General features: G+C 48.5%; 1 protein-coding gene across 1 annotated transcript in view; it reads right to left on the bottom strand.

Annotated features, from left to right (window-relative positions):
- Positions 1 to 6,918: 6,918 nt before the first annotated feature.
- The window catches only part of LOC138580055 (guanylyl cyclase C-like), a 493,661-nt gene continuing 477,032 nt past the window's right edge, over positions 6,919 to 23,547 (bottom strand). The window contains exon 25 of the mRNA XM_069650291.1: positions 6,919 to 8,027. Within this exon, the coding sequence (XP_069506392.1) occupies positions 7,853 to 8,027 (175 nt within the window). The 3' untranslated portion in view covers positions 6,919 to 7,852. The remainder of the gene's footprint in view (positions 8,028 to 23,547) is intronic.

Genomic DNA, 23,547 nt, shown 5'->3' with positions numbered 1-23,547 from the left:
AGCCATTTTGCAAATATAAGGTGGCGTGTGAGAGGAGAAAGGGAAGATGGTAAGGAGAGGAAGCAAAAAGGGGGAGAAGAATGGTGAGAGAGTGACGTGGTCCCAGAAGAGGATGTTGGTGACTCTGAGAGGAGAGGCCACAAGTGATACTCCGCACGTGGTGTGAATCACTGTAGTGTGGAGATGGAGCAAGAGAATGCCAAATTAAGAGAACAAATTATGATGACTATTGAGAAATGCTTTTTGATGTAAAGTTTGCAACGTTATAGAAAATGAAACAAATATGCAAACCGTATAAAGGAAGGCGCCTAAACTATGGGGAAAGGGCAGGAAGAGAAAAAAAAGAGGTTAATAGGGAGATATAAGGAAGGAAGAGAATGCGGCGCTAGCTCCTACTTCACCTCCAGCCAGCTGCCACCCAGTGCTGCCTCTAAGTGTCCCCAGTGCTCAGGCCGCTGACGACTGAAGCAAGTGGCGCAGTCCACACAGAACAAAAGAAAAAGCTCCCCAAGCCCACACCAGGCTCCAGAGGGGCAGGCTGCCACCGTCGGGCAGCCAAGGGCTGCTGTCACAAGTTTAAGCCTCATACCTACTTTCACTGTTAGAGTTTCCACAGATGACCACTAGAGCCAAACTTGCCTCGGGCCCCTTCTGTGATGCCTCGCAGTGTGTACCTTTTCCAGCCTTCAGCTTGAAAGTTGGTACCTACACTCGATAATGCCAGTGTTGCCTGTTATATTTCTGGGCAGTTTGCCACAGTGTGAGAGACTTCATGGTTGACGTGGAACTGTCTCAAGAGGGCCTGAAAATCACAATGTTGACAGTATTTGGTTGAAATGGCTGCAACTGACACCACAACGAATGTTCTAGTAACCTTGTCTCTGTAAATCTTGCTTTGGTTACATTTTTAAGTCTGGGTCATTAGCATTTCAAATGGCAAACTGAATCATAAAGAAAACCTATTTTTAAAAGATTTAAAACATGGACTGGTTCATGTCTGCTTCTTTGACGAGCATAAACCATGTTTACTTTTTTGTGTAAATGAAATGTTTTGCACATTATGCATATCTGCAAGATACATGTTTCTGCCAAATAATGCCCTCAAGCAAGTGACTTTATCACAGTTCCTTCCAGGGTGTGTCTATGTCATGAAGGTAGCGCAACCTATAGGGCAGCTTTGACAGATCCCAAGTTGCCCAATGTAAAGTGTAAAATCATAAACATGTCACTGCTTTTAAGTTAACATTGTATTGCATTGTATAAACATCTGAGGTGGCTCTGATTCTGTGGCCTGCCGGGTCAAGAGCGGGTGATTTAAGAAAGCAATGGGACAAGGATTTAAAACTGTCGGTTAGCCACAGATCTTTGATGTTGTTACTTAACCCAATGAGCTAGGCTGCGGTAATACGCATGTGGAGTTCTGTTCATTTTGCAAGAGAACATGGGCAGGATAACCAATGCCTACACATTTCCCTGAGTAGAATTCCCTACCTGACAGACAAGAAGCCGCTTCCTTGGGTGCATAGACAGAGAGCTTTCAGAACCGGCCTGGAATGCGCACAAAAAGTACTGATAGCAAAGTTGCCAGTCCATTTAGCAGTGGGGCTGTTTGGAGCAGGCTCAATGGTAAATTGACTGGCAGGCTCGGTTTGCCTATGAGCCAATGCAGCATTGCACTGAAGGACACCTCCACAGGACACAAAAATATATACATCTTTACAGGACATTACACACAAATATGTAGTGAATACTGAAATGTGGGCTAAGTATTTGCTGTAGTGTACAGGGGCCCTAGGTTTGGAACCTACCTTGCTGAGCTCTATTCTACTGTTTTTTTGTTGTTTTTGGCAAGGTCACAGGATTTTATGTTGAGGTGAAGCCCACACCTCGTTTGTTTGGCTGAAAAAGGGGGGTTTTCCTGGATACCTCGCATTTGTTTTGGATGAAAAAATAATATTTTTCATGCAGTTTTTGCATTTTGTGCCAGGTGCAAGATTTTAGTTTATCTTTTCGTTTTTACAGTGTGGGCTCTTGGTCCCAGTTAACGTCAGCCAAAACGTGTTTCGACCTGTGGGTCTTTTTTCAAGGCTGATACATGTTTAAAATTACACACATATAATCACAGTTGTTTGTTTAGGTGACATTTGTGACATGATATAGGTGTGGTGGTGCAAGGTGCATGGTGTGGTGACATGAGCATTGGTGGTAGCATAACAAGTTATGTGATGCATATGGTTATATACAGATAAAACATTGTGTTGATACATGGTTGGAAGAAAGGAGAGAGAGAGAGAAGCAGAAGATTGGCAAGGTTAGCAATTGAGATACAGATATGTCAGGCATGTTAGTGCGAGGGAGGTGTGGTCCTCTTACCTATGGTGTAAGGTTCCTTGTCCCCTGTTGGGTCCTGGATGGTTTGCTGTGATTGGTCCTGTAGTTACAGCTGGGCTCTTGTTAGGCCCTGTAATGTAAGGGTGCATTGGTTTTAGCCTGGTGGGGGTCCTGCTTGAGGGTGGGGGAGTGGAAGAGGGGGTGGTGAATCTAGTCCCCACCTCCTGCAGAAGGGTGTGGTCCCTTGTGGGGGGTACAGGGGGTTTGAGGGTTTGAGCTGGCTGTGCCGGTTCTTGCGGTGTGCAGGAGTTGGTTTAACATAGGGTGTTGGCCTCAAGGGTCTGGCCCTTGAGCTAAGTGTCTAGGTCTTGAGTTGCTAAGTTAGCCGGTTCTTGAACCTATGACCTGTAAGTTGTGGTTCCATAGATGATTGTACTCAGTCTCGGGGGTGGGTGTGGAGTGGTTCCTTTGTCGGCGTGGTGGCCGTGGTGGTCCCCATGCTGGGGGGTCCGAGTAACATGACATTTGTTGCCCGTGTTTGTGATGCATCTCTATATTTAACTCCATGGGGAGATTATCGCCGCGTTGTGATACCGGCTTGGAAGGCATTCAGGATTGGCGAGTTTGTACTCAGTACAGTTTCTAGGGGCGCGGCGTACTGCATAGTCCCGGGTTGGGGTGGCTTAACTGGTATTGTTGTTGATGACGGTGTGTATGCGTCCTCCTCCTGTGGCTGCTTGTGCTTCGGTGCCACTGTTGTTTAAATGAATGCCGTGCACTTGGTGCGCGTGCGCGAGTCCCGAAGGGGGAGCCGTTCCTGCTCGGTGCATGTGCAGTCTGCAGGTCGGGTGAGTGTGTATGGGCCGTGGGGCATGCGCATTCTGCCCGTTGAGATGTGAATTGTGGGGCGTGTGGTCTAGGGTTATGATCACATGTTAGCCGTTGAGTCGCTGGGATTTCGCAATAATATCTGTCTGGCCTTGTTAGAGAAATTATCCGCGGCCTGATCGAGCGCTGTGTCAGGGATAGGGTCCCTAGCTACTGTTGTCAATACTGTTGTCAATGAATTCTGTAAGGCCTCGTTACCCTTGTTACTGGGCACAATCATCTATGGAACCACGACTTACAGGTCATAGGCACAAGAACCGGCTAGCTTAGCAACTCGTGACCTAGACACTTAGCTCAAGGGCCAGACCCGTGAGGGCAACACCCTATGCTAAACTAACTCCTGCACACTGTGAGAACCGGCACAGCCAGCTCACACCCTTGGAACCCCCCACGAGGGACCACACCCTTCCGCAGGAGGTGGGGACTAGATTCACCATCCCCTCCTGTCCCACCCCTCCCCACTGTCAAGCAGAACCCCCACCAGGCTAAAACCAATGCACCCTTACATTACAGGGCCTAACAAGAGCCCAGCTGTAACTACAGGACCAATCGCCGCAAACCATCCAGGACTCCATAGGGGGTAAGGAACCTTACACCATAGGTAAGAGTACTACCCCTCCCTTGCACTAACATGCCTGACATATCTGTATCTCAATTGCTAACCTTGCCAATCTTCTGCTTCTGACTCTCTCCTTTCTTCCAACCATGTATCAACACAATGTTTTATCTGTACATAACCATATGTATCACACAACTTGTTATGCTACCACCAATGCTCATGTCAAAACACCATGCACCTTGCACCACCACACATATATCATGTCACAAATGTCACCTAAACAAACAACTGTGATTATATGTGTGTAATTTTAAACATCAGCCTTGAAAAAGACCCACGGGTCAAAACACGTGTCAGCTGACCTTAACTGGGACCAAGAGCCCACACCGTAAAAAAAAAAAAAAAGATAATTAAAATCTTGCACCTACCACAAAACGCAAAAACTGCATGGAAAATCCCTTTTTTCAAACAAAACAAATGCGAGTTATCCAGGAAAACCCTCCTTTTTCTACTTATTTGCTGTGGCGAGCTGCAAAGAAAAAGGAAGTAGGTCTCATTGCACCTACTTTTGTGTGCATGTACCCTGTGTGAATTGTTTGTTCTGGGGGCCATGACTCTGCTTCATTAGGGGCCGACTAAGTACTTTAAATGCTACACATACAAGATGTCCTTGATGGGGACCCTCGCATATGGAAACAAGGCACAATCACCACACACGAATTGATACGCCAGACACGAGGTTCAATTCCCAAAATCTAGGGTTTATTGGAAAGCAAATAGTCTCAGTCGGCCGACTGGGTCTCACGTCCCGCAGCGTGTGTCACCCAGACCTCGTGGGACGCAAGAGAGCGAGCATTCTACATCAGTTACATATATAAAAAATGATCATCTTATAATCAGTAGTGACACATTCAAAAACCGCCCATAATGTATCTTTCTTTGCAATGGTTTTGATGATTGACAATTATGATGAATATGACACCCTTCAGACATCTATTCAGCAACAGTTTGCAATTTGCGAAGGTGCAGACACCATTCTTTGTTTTAGGGAACATAATGCTCTTGTTCTTTCAAGTAAGTTGTGTGCAGGGGAGAGACACATTCCAGGCCTCACTATCTTTTAGTTTCTATTTGTGTGCTGGAGGTCAGCTCGATCTACAGGGGCTCAGTGAAAGGGGGGCCGCAAAAGAGAGCATAATTCAAACCATTAATTGTTCATTTCTCCCATTTCTGCCGCACCAGCGAGATTAGCTGGCACCTGCGTAGTGATTAAATGCCTTGTTGCTTATTTTTAAGGACTTGTGAGGGAGGCGACCGGGGCATTGCTGCCTGGGTTGTCTGGGCTGCGTCTCAACATGTAACTTGTGGCCTTGCTCTATGCATGAGCAAAAATGAAATAGAATTCACTTACAGCAAAGCAGTTTGAACAGAAAAGCAAGAAAGTGAAAGTTACTCAAAATGGCGAATTCTATTCCTACAAAATGTACGCTCTCTGGTTATGCTCATGAGTCTTTACCAATAATGCTGAACACATGATGCGGTTGGTTTTCGGCCAACAAAATATACCGCCTATGTCATGGGAGGGTAATTTCTAGACTCACATTCTTTAAAGTGTACTTTAAAGTGTACTATTTTCTTCCTATCGGACAAGTGGATAAGTTAATGGTTAATATTAGCAGGTGTGGTACCCTATTTTATTTCCACATTTCAGAAAAATGGTTGGAATTTCTGAAAATGTTTAATATGGGGTCACTTTGAACATTATTTCCAGGGCCTCTTTTGGTTCCCAACCCCACCCCTGAATATTAGTAAGCCTCCAGTCTTCTCAAAGAATAGTAACAAAAAAAACTCCTTGTTTTTTTGGAAGCATGTTTAACACTTGGATATGTTTGCAGAACCAGATGAAAGCACCCGTTTCCTAGTAAAGTGCAGTGTTTTTGTAATATTGAAGGTCAGCATGATGATATACTAATATCAAATTCTCAAGTGCTAAGGGTGTGTATGTTTGCCTTGAATTCCTGCAAGGAATCATTGCAGACTTTGGGCATTCGATTTATAAGCACTCTGTGTGTCCTTCACTGAAGTCCTGTCAAAAACAAGCAATGACAAAGCCGCCAGATTTTGCTTGTGTATAAGTATTAGACATTTGCCATCCACCGCTATTAGATGTCCAGGTACTTGCACCATTCTGCACTTGCTACCATCAATGGGCAGTTAATACCACTATGGCAGGGCCCGGCAAATGCCTTTGCCATGCCTACACAAAAGCCTAAACTGTTGGCATTGCCAATGCTTGGTTTTATTTTCCATAAGGCATTCCTTTACATGTTTTTTTTTGTAGTTTTAAACTGAGATTGGTACATTTAATTGTAAACTATGTTGATCTGTAACTCAAAACGAACACATGAAAATGCAGTGTGATCTCTTGCCGGGCGCTGCAGCGAGGCCGGCTTCCAGTCCCATCCCCCGCCCCACAGCATGGTGAGAAGCAGGAGTGCTGCATTAGACACTGCATCGCTCTGCCATCTGCGGCCTAGGATCTTTGCCTGGGATAGTAGGCTTTGCTCTCTCTGTTCTACTAGGCAGCCAGGGGCAACATTATTATACACCAGTGTAAAGCCACAATGGTCTAATTAGATTGAATTATTGTCCAAGAATTTGACCTTCGTTACCTGCACAACTTTATATATAGTTTTCTATTTCAAAGGAAGCAACCTATTGTCCACAATAAATTGAAGATGATTAGAAAGATCAATACGATTGGACGTTTGGGAAGCATAAAAACTGTGTTTTTGTGCAGGTGTACACGATATAGGGAACACAGAAATACCTGCAAGTCCGTCTGTGGGTGCAGCCTATGCTCTAAATCAGTGTTAGGTTGTGTCTACAGTATATGTGATCCTGCGTGAATGTTCAACATGGTCCGTTTTATTGAAACCAGAAGACGCTTGAAATAAATTCTGTGGATGTTTACAAGGTATACACCAAATTGTTCGTTTACAATTGTTCGAATGAACAATTGATCAATTTTAAAGGGTCACAATTGACCTTTTCACAATTGACCATATATATATCGCTTTGGTAATATATATATATGTAAGGGGATTTGGGGGGGTTTTGGGTTGGATGGGGGTTGCGGGTGGTTTCCCCCCACATATATGTTACAATTGACCTTCACAATTCGGTCAATTGTGAAAAGGTCAATTGTAATTCGAACAGTTGTAAAACGAACAATTCATATACAACCGTTTACAATGCAATTACTAAGAGTTGTGCCTCTTCATTTGCAATGCAAATTATGTTTCCGCTTCAAAATGGCTGGAATGTGCACAGACATATTCTGGGGGGGGGGATAAATACCATTATAACACCCCCCACTTAGAATTGTGGGTGAGATTTGTCCCCCCTGACCCTCCCATGTTCTATGTCCATGTCCGGGGTCCCGCTGTGTCCTAGCTACCTCGTCAGGCTCCATGGCATGCTCAGCTACTACCAGGCCTCGGGCACTTTTTTCAATTATTTGAACGAACGGTGGCGTAGCTTGTTAAAGTGAAGTACCGTGCGTTGCTGCTAGGGACGTTCTTAACCAGGGCAGGGGAAGCAAAGGGGTCTTGTCACAAAAGTTGCCTTGGAACTGCCTTCAGCCACTCGATTTATAAGCATCATGCGTGTATTTCACTAAAGGCCTGTTGAAAACAAGCATTGGCAAAGCCAATGTAGCATTATTATTAAATGCAACTCTATTCTCATTAAGGATGGCAATGAATAGACATGCCTTGAGTCTCGTTCTGCAAAATAACAGTATAGTATTTAGCTATGTGATGATGATATATTTTTTTTAAAGAACAAAAGGAATGCTATCACTTTCTCAAGCGTTTACACAAAACATTATATGCAACAAACACCATTAACCCTCTATAAGTAGCATTTTCTGTAAAGTTGTGAATTGACGTGAGTCACGGATGATGGTTTGAGGGCCTTTTTTTTAGGTGAGGGCTGGGCCACTTTTTTTTGGGTTGTCTGGGCCTATTTCTTGTCCCAGTCCGACCCTGCCCAGCCACCTGATCCCCATTCTCAAAGGTACGTGCTTGAATTTTCTGCAGTGGCAAGCTGAAGATACTCCAGTGTTCCCCCTTTGTAGCTTGCCACTCTCCTGGGTTCTTGCGCCCTAAAGCCGTCCTCTTCGCGCTTTTTCAGTGACTCTGCAATCTTCTCTGCAAATTCAGTCTGAAGACGCTGTTGATTTTCACTGAAAAAGAAACAAATCCATTTATTTTTTCTTAGGATTTGCACGTTTTTTGGAGGATTAAACATAACCAGAAGTGATGACAACTTTAAGAAGACAGTAAGTTTACAATATTAACCCAAATTACCCATAATATTATGTGAACAAGTCATTTTACAGACTTTTCAGACGTGTATGTCTGCAAACAGGATCACAGAGGCCGTATCAGGGAAGTATTTGAGGCTTAAGTGTGATCCACTTTTTACAGATAGAATCTCCAGCCTTCACGCGTGTTCTTCTGAGAGGTCCTCAGGATGTCTTCGGTGCAAGTTACGAGGGAGCTCCAAAATGGATCCCCTAAATGTCAGGAATGCAATGAAAGCTTGATGTCCACACCTAGTCAATGTGCTTTCTTGAAGATGGCGAAATGAAGGTCAGTGCCTTTTCCCTCGAGAACACTGTCCCAGGGGCATCAGTGTGCATATTGGGAGGAACATGCAAGCGTTCCAGCATTCACGCTTCAATGACCTTTTCATTTGCAGCTGGCTGACTCTCTGATCTGGGACATGACTCCGTAAACCAATCAATCCAGACATAGTGTTGTGACGGGGGGCGGGGAGGTTGTGCACTTTACTGGTGATCACAGTTTCTCTGCAGCCAGCAGAGGCACTGTGATAGCTTTCTTGAAAGGGAAGCGGATCACCCTTAGTTGGGAAACCTTTCAAGAGAAGAAAAACGGTTTCAGACCCTCCAGATAGGAACATAGTCCTGCACTTCCTGAGGCCATTCTGCGTTAGATTCACACCCTCATGGTCAAAAGACAGTAGCAGAAACTCGACCCTCCAATTCCTAAAGCAAGGTATGGCGCGGGACAGCCCTCGCGCGACAGATGTCTTTAGTTGAGCATCCACAGCGACTACCTTGAAAGCTGTTCAAAGAAAAGTCCTCCACCCTGGCTCTGTTCATCCCCTTATGATCTTGCTCTCGGCCCCGCTTCAAATATATGCTAAGCCTGATTGGCTTTCAAAATACATGCACATTATAGATACAACAACATATGAAAGGTATGACTGGCTGTGGTTTCCAATAAACGAAAGGAAAGACTCTCCAGAGTCAAGAACTCTGGTCATGGATGAAAGCATGTCGTTTTTGATAGCTCAGTGACAGAGAAAGGGAAAGACCTGCACATAACGTTCACTGTGTTCTGCCGGCCTGACTCTGCCGTGCTACAGCATGTTCTAGACTAAATGGTGAGGATGCTGGGCTTGTGTCTGCATCAAGGCCTTGGCAATGAATGGGCACAGCAGGTTATCCTGGCTTTACTGTTAGGTAAACTATGCTCCAAGAGTTGTGCATGTAGTCCCCCACCGTAAACCCCACTATGGAGGCTGTTCAGGGGCTGTAGCAGCGCCCAGCAAAGCCTTGGTTCATGACACCGCTCTGGCAACTGAACAGACACCTTAGTTACTGTGGTGCTGCCCGTTTAAGGGTGCGCGCACACGACAGAATGACGTCTTTCTCCGTCACGTGCCATATAAATAAACAGGGCGTTTCCAACGGTCGCAGAGCGACCGCGGAGCCCGCACCAGAAACACTGTGTCTGTGTGTGTGTGTGTACGGAGGTGGGGGGCTCACAGGCCACATGGGCAGTGACAGTAGTGGCGACGAGTCGGGATGATGACCCGGGCACAGTGGTGACTTTCGGTGGGGATTTCTTTGATGTCCTCGACATAAAGAACACTGTTCGAAACATGCCGTGGAGAGGAACATAATCCACGTGGTCGGTGGCCATTTTAGAATCCTGGCTTTGGAAGGTTGTGACGGTGAGCCATCCAGGCCTAATTTTTGGAAAACAGTGTGGCAGACATTCATATTCTGCACAGGATGTGCTTTTTGAGGTGAATTTCAAGCATTTTCACAGTTTTTCGTTGAGTATTGGGTGTGGAGCCAGGGGAGGCCTGCTGCTGGGTGTGAACCCTGGGCCCACCCTGCTCAGTTTTTGGGACTTCTCACAGGACCTGCATCTGCTCCTGCTGGTTGGGGCATGGTGCTGCTGGGGCTTCTATGTGCATGGATGCTTTCTTGACCATTTGGTGCCGGTGAAACATCATTGGCCTGCCTGTTTCCACTGGAAGGGGAAGGAGAGGTGGCCCACACTGAAAGGTGAGGTGGAGTGAGTTGCGGCCCCATCCATTTAATCTGGGGTGCATGTGCGCTCGCCATCATGAATGCCGGCCAACCTGTGGACCAACAGCAAGCTCCTGCAGCCGTGGCCCAACAGCCACCACCAGCACTACCATCAAGACCACTACTGCGACCACCGGGGGCCCTACAGCCAATGCCTGAGTTTGATATCTCAAGTGCACCTTCTAGTCTGGGGCCCAGGTGGAAGATGTGGATGGACAGACTAGAAATGTATTTCCGGGCCACCATGCAGACCAATGATGACAGCAAGGTGGCTACCCTTTTGTACTGCGCTGGGCCCGCGGTACATGAGGTGTTTCTGTCCCTCCAACCTCGGGATGGGTCACATGCTGCGGCAAAGTACGCTCTCCGCAACTACTTTGTCCCCATGGCAAATGCCGATTACGAATGTTTCCTCATGGGCGCGGTGCTCGAAAAGGACGATGAGACTTTGGACACCTTTTATGGGAGGCTGCGCAGTCTTGCAGTCCCCTGTGCCTGGAATGACCCAGAGACGATGATCAGGAACCAGCTCATCCAACGGTGAGTCTCTGGTAAGCTGCGCCATCAAATATTGAGGAAACCCCGGCATTACGTTCCCTCGCACCCTGGTGCTGGGAAGGTGTCACGAGGTGTCGGAGCTATGGGCGTCTGGCATGGAGGCTGGAGTGCGCCCCAACAAGGTGGAGGACATCTGTGCTATTGGCAGAGGCAAAGGAGGTAGACGCCCAGCAGGCAACCAACGAGACAAGGGACAGACGTCAGTCAACTTGTGCATGAAGTGCGGGTTTCACCATCCACATCCCGCGGAATGCCCAGCCATCGGAAAATCGCGTGGCTGATGCGGTGTCGCTGATCATTATGCCCGCATGTGCAAGGCCCCAACACCGACGATCATTCCAAGAGGCCCAGTCCGGGCTGGTTTCTTCCGCCAACAGCGCTCCTCAAAAGTGGCCCAGGTGGACCAAGATGACGACGGCAATGGCCCGGAAGGTGAGGAAGAAGAGAAGGAAGAAGAAAATGTGTTATTTGTGTCGAGTGTGGGGGTGTTGCGCTCAAAGTCCAGACGGTAGCCCCAATGCAATGTACTGGTCAACGAGGACTCTGTTCCGTTGCTTGTGGACACTGGCGCTTCTGTAAAAGTAATGCCAGGGAACATTATGATGCCATGCAATCCCAGCCGGGTCTGTCCATGCCGAAGGCTCGCATTTTCACCAACTGACCCTGCTTGATGGGACATTCATCGCAGATGTGAGGCATGGTGGGGTAAAGATCTGTGCGAGGTTTTATGTCATGCCAGTGAGCAGCATCACCCTACGGAGCTGTGCAGCGGCAGAGGCCCTAGGTATTGTGACTTTTTGCATACTCAGTGTACGTATAGGACATCCAGATGTTGAAGGACAAACACTCATCCCTGTTCGAGGGCATAGGGCAAATGGCCGGCTACACATCGACGACTCCATCCAACCTGTGGCATTGAAACATCGGTGGGTGCCATTCCACCTAAGAGACCTGGTGGATCAGGAGTTAGACAACCTGGTCAGACTGGACATAATCAAGAAGGTGGAGGACCCTACTCCTTGGGTTTCCCCAATCCTGATTGACCAGAAGCCAAAGCAGCCTGATTCGGTCAGGATATGCGTGGACATGCGCCTGCCCAACAAGGCGATAAAGTGGGAAAGGCACCTGATGCCCACCATCAATGACATTATAACTGAGCTACAGGGTGCCAGGTTCTTCTCCAAGTTAGACCTGCGGGCCGCGTACCATCAGGTGGTGCTCCATCCAGAGTTAAGATGCAGCACCACCTTTACCACCCATCGGGGGCTGTACAGATACAAGATGCTCAGTTTTGAAGTGTCGTCAGCTGCCAAGGTATTCCAAAACATCATCAGAGGGGCCCTCGCAGACCTGTAAGGAGTACTCAATATCAAAAATGATATTCTGGTATTCGCCAGGTCCGAGGTGGAGCACCTGGCCCAGCTAGCGATGACATTTGAACGCCTACGATCCCTGGGTCTCACGCTGCATCGTGAACAAGTGCGAGTTTCTCAAGACCACCATTGAGTTTTTCGGCTTTGTTTTCAAGGCAGGTGGGGTGTAGCCCGACCCGCGAAAAGTGAGGGACATCCAGGAGGCCAAGCCACCGGAGAACATGGCTGAAGCAAGGAGCTTCCTAGGCATGGTCACATACTGTGGCCGCTTCATCAGAAACCTGGTCTCACTGTCTGAGCCGTTGCAGACACTCACGAGAAAGGACATCACCTGGCAACGGGGGCCACTGGAACAGGCTGCCTTCGATGACATCAAGGGTGCCCTCACTGCCGAGGACACCATGGCATTCCTTGACCCGGCCCTACAGACGGAGATCATTGTCGATGCCAGCCCCTATGGTCTCGCAGCGGTTCTCACCCAAGTGGGGGCCGATCAGGAAGTCCGGCCTATAGCGTATGCCAGAAAGGCGCTGTCCAACACTGAACAGCGGTACTCTCAAATCGAGTGAGAGGCACCGGCGGTGCAGTGGGGCTGCAGGCACTTCAGACTATATGTTCTGGGAAGGCCGGTGACAGTGGTCACGGACCACAAGCCCCTACTCCTAGCGGGTTTGTCCTCCAAACCACCGGTGAGAATAGAACGCTGGATAATGGTACTTCTAGAGTACGGCGTGTCGCTGGTATACCAACCAGGCAGTAATAATGCTGCAGACTACCTCTCCAGGCACCTGAGGGAGGACGACCCACAGTCCAGGTGCGCGGATGAGATGGACAAACACATCTGACTGGTAGTCGAAGCGGCAAAGCCCAACTCTGCCGGTGGAAGAACTGGAGCAGGCCTTGCAGGTGGATGAATGCTTCGGGATTCTGAAGGCGGCCATGGAGCATGGGGCATGGAGGACCGTAATGGAGTCCCTGGCCCAAACGACACAGGAGGCGAAGGTAACCCTGGAGCAGCTGTGGAGGGTGTGCGAGGAGCTGATGTTCTCGGATTCTGGCCTGCTTCTGAGAGGGGACCGGATAGCAGTCCCCCAAGCCAAGGTACAGCAGATGATCGCCCTGGCGCACCAGGGGGCACCAAAAACAAAGGCCCGTCTCCGGCAGAAGGTTTGGTTCCCAGAGCTGGAAAGGAGAGTGGAGGAGTTTATGGCCTCATGGGTCTTTGTTTGTTTGTTTGTTTATTCATTTATAATGCGCACCAGACCCGGAGGTATCAGGGCGCAGCAGTTACAAGAATATGCGAAGCTTAAGTAGACATGTTACAGGATATACATAGGAATAAAGCAGGTACAGGAGATAGATACGTCAAGGAATACATAGGTACAATATACAGATACAGAGCCAAAATGTGGATGATGCAGATATAATGCAGAAAGTGCTGATACTCCATAAACGGGTCCTAAAGATCCGTAGACTTGAGCCAGTTGATAGTTAAGTCTAAAATTCAGATAGGGTTGGTTTTCTCTGATAGTGTGTGGCAGAGAGTTCCACAGTTGGGCTGCTTTGACAGGGAAACTGCAACCCCCTACCGTGGAATGCTTGAATCTCGGTATAGTTAGGCAATTGGAGTTGGTTAGCCTCATGGGTCTAGTGGAGGATCTCCTGTGGAATCTGTCCATGAGATAGCTAGGGGCAGCATTATTCAGCAGTTTGTAGGCGAGTGATGCGGTTTTAAGCTGGATTTGGTCATGGGTTGAGAGCCAGTTACTTTGGCGCCTAATCACAGATATATGTGATCTTCTGGCCACACCAAGAGCTGCTCTTAAGGCAATGTTTTGGAGGATTTGTATCCTCTGGATGATCGATCTGTTGGCACCGATGTACAGAGCATTGCAATAATCTAACCTAGAGAGTATGGGCCTCATTACACGGAAGACGGTAAGGGTTAACGGTCACCGGTAATGGTACCGGTGACCGTTAACCCTTACCACCTTACTACGAGGTCCCTTTGCGGGTTGGTACTTTAATGCCTGCTTTTTAGCAGGCGTTAAAAACCAACCTGCAAAGAGACCAGGTTGTTAATTATGGTACCGCAATTTGCGGTACCGTAATTAGCACCTTCCCCATTCCCATTATGCCCTATGGGGCAAAAATGGGAATGGGGAAGGGCAATGGGGGAAGGGGGAATTACCGACCCGCCAGCCTTGGAATAGGGTGGTAATTCCCCTTTCCTCCAAGGCGGTGCCGGTATTTTACCGGCATGGACCAAGGTGCTAATAGCACCTTGGTCCACCGCCTACCGTGTAATGAGGCCCTATGAGTGCTCTGGCCAGAATAATGCAATTGTCATCAGAGAGAAAGGGTTTGCCCCTTCTAATGAGCTTACAAGTGTAGGCTGTGGCAGAAACCATAGAGTTCACTTGTTTGGTGAAGGAGAGAGAAGAATCTAGGTAAACGCCAAGGGTCTTTACTTCATTAGCCACCCTGATACAGTTGCCGTCGATTATGAAGGCTGAGTATTCCTGGCCTGTTTTCTTGAGGTTGGTTGGGGTTCCCAGGATAATGAGCACAGTTTTATCATCATTCAGGCATAGACCATGGGTTGCCATCCGTGCCTGGATGATGAGATATACCCTATTCACCAAGGCCAAATCCTTAACGTAATCCCCAGAAAGCGGGAGGAGGATCTGAGTATCATCTGCATAATTGGTGTAGGTGATACCAAGATGGTCCAGATCATAGAAAAGGAGCTTGGTGAATATATTGTATATTGTATGGTGTAGAAGAGACACAGGAGCCCTGGGGAACCCCGCATGTGATGGGGATGGGGTCTGCCACTGCAGAAGGGGAGAAGACCCTCATAGTCCTGTCACTCAGGGAGGATTCAATCCATAGTATGGCTTCTTTGAAGAAGTGGGCGGCTGAGTCTAAGTGGCTGGATAAGACCTTATGATCCACAAGTTCGAATGCAGCCGACAGGTCGAGCAGTAAGAGGAGGGCTAATTTTCCTTTGTCTCTTAACTCATCGATCTGTGTCTTCAAATCAATAGGGCGGTCTCTGTGCCGTGTTGTGGACGGAAGCCTGATTGTCACGCTCCTAGGAGATTGTGGGATTCACAAAACACTCACTATCGTCGTCCTCATCATGTCAAGAATCGACTATGCAAACAGCCTCTACCTCGGAATAGCAGGATACCTCTTAAAGAAACTACAACGGATCCAAAATGTAGTAGCCAGACTACTCCTTAAACTACACAGAAGAGACCACATCACTCCTGCCCTAAAAGCACTACACTGGCTCCCAGTAAAACATTGCATCACCTTCAAAACCATGTGCATAACGCACAGGGCAATCAGTGGACAAGGAGCAGAATTCCTACAAAAGAAAATAACAATCTACAAACCAACGAGACCCCTCCGATCAAGCTACGAAATTTGCCTGGAACTAAAACCATACCTTAAGAAGAAACTTGGAAGCACCTCCTTCTACCACCTAGCCGCAAAAACCTGGAACAACATCCCAAAAGAAATAAGAAACACTGAAGATCACCACAAATTCAGGAAATTACTAAAAACCTGGCTCTTCAACACCATAGACTGAAACTGAAAACCGAAACAATAGGAAAAAAGGATGACTAAACTGGAAAGGACACTGACAGCCCAAGAACCGTCAGGGAAGCTCCCACGGCACCTGGGCGGGTGACACAGGATAGACTGGAACACATGCAACACCCATGGAGACAGAGTCAACTACCCCAGCTAATCCCACCCAACATCTTCACCCGCTCCTTAGTTGCCACCAGGTACCACAGTGTTGTGGAATTGTCGAGATATTGGCAATCGCCACACTACCTGAATTGTGGACATTAGCTGATGCACTGGCCACAGGAGTATGTAGGGAGGACAGGTAGGGTTGTGAAGGAGGCAGGTGGAGGCCAGATGTGAAAGGGACCTTGAATGCCAGACGGGCCCAGATCAGGACAGAGGCGGATCAGGGGAAACTACGCAAACCCAGCGCCTCAATCCAGGATAGAGATGCCAACTAACCAATTCCACTAACAATTTCCCCCTCTGCATACACCTCTCAAACTCCGAATCAAACACAACCACGAACATACAGCACAACAAACCGCACAAACTTCACTACATTGCAACAAAACAAAAAACACACATAGGGCCTCATTACGAGGTTGGAGGTAAGGGGTTAACGGTGCCGGTAAGGGGTTAACGGTGCCGTTAACCCCTTAACTCCGCATTACGAGGTCCTTTAGCGGGTCCCGCTAAGGGCGGCTGGTTTTACCAGGCGCCCTTAGCGGGAGCCGCTGAAGGACCAGCATGCTAATAATGGGCCCGTTATTAGCATGCTCCCCATTCCCATTGAGCCCTATGGGGGCTGAATGGGAATGGGGATGGGTTCCCTGAAGGGGGAAATACCGGGTCCTCCAAGGTTGGAATGGCCCGGTAATTCCCCATTCAGGGAACCCGGACCCGGTATGCGGTAAGGCGGTAGCCATGGTGCTAGTAGCACCATGGCTACCTCCAACCTCGTAATGAGGTCCATAGACTCGCACAATGGCACACGACGTCTACCGGCCGCAAACACCCCATGCCCAGCCAACGGACCCACCGGGCTGAGGCCGCCAACAGCACATCACTGCTCTCTTGCACTTTTCCTGCTTCCTCCCACTAACTCACCCTCTCTTCCTCTTTCAGAGCTGCCAGTGCGCCAGGGGACCACTCGGGTGGTGATAGTGCGCGGTACAAATATCATTTAACATTAACATTCCAAAAAATGTTGTATTTGAAGGTAGGCGACCTTGTCAAGTATTTTTAACAGAAAGGGTGCTGTTGTGATGGGGCGGTAGTTGCTGGGTATGAGAGGGTCAAGGGTTTGCTTTTTGAGCAGTGTGAGCACCCAGGATTATTTAAGGTTAGGGGGGATAGTGCCAGAAGTGAATGAAGCATTGATGAGTTTGGGGATAAAGGGGCGAGATCTCTTGCCGCATCCTTTATGAGCTGGGCTTGGCAGATATCTCCCTGGCAGTTGGAGGGCTTGAGTGAGAGGATGACTTTTTCTACCTCAAGAACAGAGGTATTGGTGAAGTTGAATCGGGCCGGTGAGTGAGCTAATGAGTCCTTAACGGGGAGGTCAAATATAGTGTTGTTAGGGTCTGATAGGGAGTTAGTGGAGGCTTTCTTTAAGGCTATTTTGTTTTGAAGGGTGGTTACTTTGTTAGAGAGTGCCTGTTGTATATCTGCACACCAAGTTTTATTTTTAGTACAGATGTCAGGAGTAGTAATGGGAGAATCTAATTCCTTTAGAATGGTAAATCATTCCTTCATATTGGAGTTGGCATTGGATATACATTTATTGTAGGAGTTGCGTTTGGCCAGACAGATTTCCTTTTTGTATTGAGATGAAATTTTGGTTAATTTAGTCTTGTTAGCTTCTGAAGGGAGTAATCTCCAGGAGGTTTCACAGCTCTTCTTTAGTTGCCATAGATCTTTTAACTGTGGGGTAAACCACGTGTTAAGACGAGTTTTAGGCTTGCTAGGCCTGAGTTTCATAGGGGCGATCATATCAATCAACGTTAGCATGATTTTATTATACTCATTAACAAGCGTTCCTGTATCTAAGTTGTCAGCGAGCGATTTGAGGGTGGGGAGGATAGCGGGTATCACTCTGTCTGCTGTGATGCTCTTTTTGTTTCTTGTTGGGCAAGGTGGGGCAATAGGGGTGGCTAATGGCAGTGGTCTAGTGGTAGAGAGTGTAAAAGACAGGAGGAAGTGGTCCGTCCATGGTTGCGGGGAGATGGGCGTAATGTTAGTGGTACAATTGTACTCAGCCACCCAGTCAAGGGTTCTTCCTTTGTCATGAATTGGCTCACAAATTTCTTGGGATAGGCCCAGTTCATATACAATATTGGCAATGGCAGTAGAATAGTTATCTAGTGGGTCATTGAAGCCCAGGTTTAAGTCACCTAGAAGTAATAGTTGAGAGGTAGTTTTAAGGTTGTTGAACAGTAAGGTGTAGCTGTCCTCCTGGGGGTCTGTAGATTAAGTGCATGGTGAGCGTCTGGGAGTTGATTAATGGATGTTTAATTGTGAGGGTGTCACACGATTGGGATGTTTGGGAGGGAGATAGTCTCATAGATAGGCTGGATTTAAATATAATGGCGATACCTCCGCCTCAAGCCTTGTCTCTGTTCTGTTTGAGTATAGTGTAGCCATCGGGGACTCCTAACGATAACAGAGGTCCTGCCGCATCATGCGGCCATGACTCAGTGATGGCAAGAAAATCTAGGTTGCCTGCCAGTACGAGGTCAGAGGTGTCTGTGGCGTGAGCCACCAGGGACCTGCCATTAATTAAGGCACCTCTAAGGGGGTGGGCAGTAGTGGTACCTGTGGCATGGGAGGAAGTGGTCGTTGAGTCTACTTTCTTAAGACTGTGCGCCTTGTGGTACTTGGTGGTGGCGTGGGGGCATAGATTGGTGAAGGCGTGGTTATCACTAAAGTCCTTCTGACTATTTAAGAGGTTAGTTCTCTTATTAGCTGAGGGCATATATCTTGCGAGGGGTTCGAAGAGTTTGGTTAATCTGGAACGGAGTCTGGTGTTCGTGGCGTCTGTGGTGCATGGATAGCTAGGGAGTAGCCTAGATGTGGAGAAGTTAGTATGCCCCGCGGTAGATGCACATGTTGACATATTGGTCAAATTTGGAGGGGTTTGTATGTCAGGTCAGAAGAGTTGAACTAGGCACACTAGAAGGTTTGCAATAAATAGTGTACTAATGGCATAGATGTTATACTTAGCAGTGATCATATTAAGATAGTGTTGACAGAGTAGCATAATCCAACACTGAGGTGATTGGAAGAGTGTCAACTGGGGTGGACTGTACAAGTGGAGCAAGCTAGAATAGTTGACATAATAGGCAAGTTCAGCATTAGGCCAGTATAGGGATTAGCAGTGTAGGTTGAAACAGTTGCATTAATGAGTTAATCTAGTAGTGCAGGCAACAATTAACATTTGATAGAGTGGGCTGATTCGATTTTGCGGCAATAGGTGTCTGCTAGGTGAGTCTAAATCAAGTACACCAAGTTCACCAAGATACATATTGTACTGTGTGGTACATTTCAAACCAAGTGAAAAGATTCTCTGATCAACAGCAACAGTGAGTCATATGATGGACACAGGTTTGGTAAGAACACGGCAACGGTCGCAATGGATTAGTCTATATGCATGTGGTCATGCACTAATAATTAATGGAGGTGAGGGAATCATATATAAATTGGTAGAAAGGTTACATAATCTGATGTCCAGTGCGAAATGGACTAGATGGAAAGCATACTGAAATAGACAGAGGGCGCATATGAGACACACTAATCCAGTAGTCAATAAATGGGCTGCTGATACAATGGCATAAAATAGTTATGCAGCAAGTGGGATAGTAATGCCTAGTTCATAGTACTAAACAAGGCAGTTAATTAAAGAATCGAGATCAGTGAAAGGGATAAGTATAGCGCTGTAATACGTGCCAGTTAAGCAGTGCCAGGAATGTAGTTAAATCAGACAAACTACGTGACAACTCCATAGATGAGGATAGTCTTTAAGATAAGGAGAAGTCTTAGGATGAAGTGGTCAGTTAAAGTGCGGTGCGCGAACAGTGGAAACTGCGCTAGCATACAAATGACAAAGATGCACAATATATTATAGTTTAACGTGCGTATAGCAGCCGGTCCATATGATACGTGCGGAGAGGGGTTTAGAAGATCAGATAAGGGTATCGGTATGGCACGTAACGTACAGTAATGCAGCAAGGCTTAGTACTTGTTGCGGCAGCAGGTTGTCTCACGTTGCATTAATACTTAGTAAGCGTAAAAGTTTGCAACGGATGCAAGTCAAGTGATGGCAGCCTGTTAGCAGCGTGCTTACCATAAAAGGAGTGTAGGCCTTGCATATAAGTAGGGGTGAAAAGAGTCAGAGTTGCTGGCCGCAGCTACGTCGGCTCCTGACAGGCTCATGACAGGATGCTAGCCTTAGAAGGTGGGCCTTTGCTGGTGGGCCGGCGTTTGCCTGCCGGCGAAGGGGATAGGCTGCCAAATAGTGATTCTAGTCCAATCACGTTGAGTTCTTCACAGAAGGAGGACGTTAGGAGAATGTTTGCAGTGCAGGGACTAGAGCGGCCATTTTAGAATGCCCGATCCTCGTGGCTGAAAATGGAGGATGGCGTCTAAATGGTAATTAAATACTTTAATACCAGCGTAGAATCAAGATGAAGGATCTTTCAGGCATCGGACCCTTATGGGACGAAATATGCAGCGGAATGGCGATTTTTCTGGAATGCAAAGGAAAGAAACTGCAAATTGATAGGATGCAGCCAAATGTACCTTTGGAGGAGATGTTGGCCCAGGGGCTCTTCAGAATGCGGCGGGCGCTGCTCCAGCAGTGTGGGAGGGCTCCTGCTCTCCCACACTGTGGTGGTGTGGTTGCCAGGCAGCGTCACCTGCGCTACGGGAGCCAACCATCGAAACCATGCCTAGAAGGACAAAGCAGTGGGAGGTGGTGCACGTGGACTTCGGGTCCACGGCCAGGGGCACACACTTTCTGGTGGTGGTCGATGAGTGGTCCCGGTATCCGGAAGTGGACTTTGTAGAGTCTGTTGCTTTTGAGAAGGTGATGGTAGCACTGGAGAAAATCTTTGCCACTCACGAACTACCCACAGTGTTGTGCTCGGACAACGGGGCACCATTTCAGGGCGAGAGCTTTGCAGACCTCATGAAAGGATATGGCATACACCACAGGAAAGTCACCCCACTGTGGCGATGTGCAAATGGTGAAGCGGAGTCGATGATTTGCACGCTGAACAAGATGTTCCGCATTGCTCAGGGCAAAGGCGAGTGTCTGCAGAGGGCACTGTATGTATTCCTGCAAGGATACCGGGCCACCCCGCACACTTCCACGGGGGTGGCGCCGGGAGAGGCCATGTTTCAGCGCTGTCCAAGAGACGTTCTGACGGAAGTGGGGGAGCGGGAGCCCGCTGTCATTGATGTTGAGCAGGTGGAAGAGCTGAGAAGGGCACAGACTGATCTGGAGAATGCCCGGAGGGGTCTAAGACCACCAAGACTGGTCCCCGGGGATGAGGTTTTGGTGAGAAATCGACACCCCCAAGGGAAGCTCTCCCTCACCTATGAGCCTGCATCGCTAGACGTGGTAGCGGTAAAGGGTTCAATGGCCACCGAATCTGACGGAACAGCGTCTGTCACACGGAATGCCAGCTTTTTTAAAAAACTGGGCGAGTCCAGGGCAGAGACGATGGCAGACATGGGCATGGAGGGGGTGCCTGATGAGGGCAGTGGGCCCTCATTTTTTGGGGTCTCCGACCCGTGAGGAGCATGGCGAAGGAACACCAACCAGAGAGACTGGCCGGGGGTACCCCCTGAGGACAGGGCGAGGGAAACCTGCCCGTTTTATGGACTATGTCATGGACTAATTGAACTGTTGTCATATCCCGGAGGCCAAGGAGATGGACGCCAACCTGGGACCCAGGGCGGGTGTCATTAAAGGGGCTTACGGGGACATGTTGGTATAGTGTGCAGTGATGTGTGGTAGCTAGTTCTTCTTTTTCATGTGTTTGTTGTTATGGAAAAGGAGGAGTGTGGTGCTGTGTAGTAAGGTAAGACGTTAGGTAAGTACGAACACAACGTGGTACTGTTAGCATGTTTATTGTCTCCTCATACAAAGTTGGTGTCGTGGGAGAAACATTGGCAGCAACCCACCCGGCAGGCAACAGATACCCCAACTGTCAACCGGCAGAGCACTCGCACGTCATCCCTCACTCACACATGAACATTCCAACATTCCAGGAGCCGCACAGGCACTCCTCCATGCACAGATATAACACTCTGCCCCATTAGGGTGCGCGGACGCGACGGAGTGATGTCTCACTCCGTTGCATGCTATATAAATAAACGGGGCGTTCCCAACGGCCGCAGAGCGACCAGGGAGCCCACACCAAAAACACTGTGTCTGTGTGTGTGTGTACGGAGGTGGGGGGCTCACGGGCCACCTGGCCAGTGGCAACAGTTACTAAGGACCTGCAGATTGTGCCTTACTTAAGCATAGAGCTGAGGCGGCTGCAAGGCACCAGCGTCATGCGGCCGCCCACTGAGCCATGATTCCGTTAGGCCCAGTTTGCAGTACAGTGCCGAAACCATCATCTCCAATCAGCACAGCGAGGCATGGATCATTATACCCAGTTAGCACTTGACATTCTGATTCCACTATGCCTAGGTCGCACAGGAGAGGGGCACTGCTGTTCCCTGTGCCCAAAGGGCCACCTTTTACCAAAACCAGCAATCGGTCCCTTACTTGTTCTTACTGGGAACTGTTCTGCAATGGCGCGTTTGTTTGTGACTGCCTCCTTGCAGGGGAGTCGGCTCTGAGACGGCTGGATATGCAATAACCTCGGCGACTCGTGCAGTACAAAGGCCTTATAACATGACATCACGTGGAGCTCTCTTGCAGCTGCTCATTCGCTTGGGCCATAAAGCCCGTTCCTGAGCCTAGGGCTTTAAGTGGGCCAGGGCCTGCATGGGCTGAACCCCTGCAGGCTCTGAAATCTCGTTTTGAGGCGGGGCTCTGCCAGGGCCCACTAATCTCCCCTGGCAGCCCAAGCCACCCCACGAAAAGGCTTTTTTCTATGGCCTGAAGCTCTCCCTCTTGTGCGAAAGCTTCAGGCTTGAGAAAAAAATGACTGTCAGCCATAATGCTGGCGCCTCCTACTGCGAGGCATCTCTTTAAGTAAGAGATGCCCGTGGAAGGGTGCCACCAGCAGACGCCTTGTTTCCTAAATCCTGAAGCTTCCATGCATTCCCCGGGAGTTCAGTATTCATGAAAACGGGCTCCGCTTCCAGCAGCCTCACCCTTTCAGCCTTAATGGTGACGCTGCCCTTCCCCAGCTGGCGAGGGCCAGCACCACCATTAAGGCTGAATAGGGGAGGCGCTATCCCCTGCTCGGCAAGCCAATAGAAAATAAATTAATGGGGAGAGGGTGCTGATCTCTACAAAAGGCTGCCTGGCAAGGGTGCCAGTAGCCCATTGAGCCGGGGCTCGTCTGGGGGTGTGGCCTAACGGGCCAGCAGGACCCCTGGCGTTAGGCCACAACCCCTTGATGAGCCTCGGCTCATTTTGTAGTGCCATTTAAGGCACTGCCCGTGCCCCTCCACAGCCCGGCTCCGCAGTGATCTGCGTTTTGTATTTTTTCAAGCTGATGTGAACTTGTTGCAGGCACAGTGTGTGTGCAGGAAATGGGTGCGTGGGAGGTCTCTTAAGGGGTGTGAATGGTGGGTGATTAGAATGGAGAGGGTGCATGAAGCTGCAGGATATGGGGGGCAGGAGGTGGGGGGTAGGACGTATGGTGACCAGGTTT

This window comes from Ambystoma mexicanum, chromosome 3p (assembly GCF_040938575.1).
Source record: "Ambystoma mexicanum isolate Mex_15411 chromosome 3p, UKY_AmexF1_1, whole genome shotgun sequence".
Lineage (NCBI taxonomy): Eukaryota > Metazoa > Chordata > Amphibia > Caudata > Ambystomatidae > Ambystoma > Ambystoma mexicanum.
The sequence above is the reverse complement of the archived record's forward strand: the minus strand, read 5'-3'. Positions and strand labels throughout refer to the sequence as shown.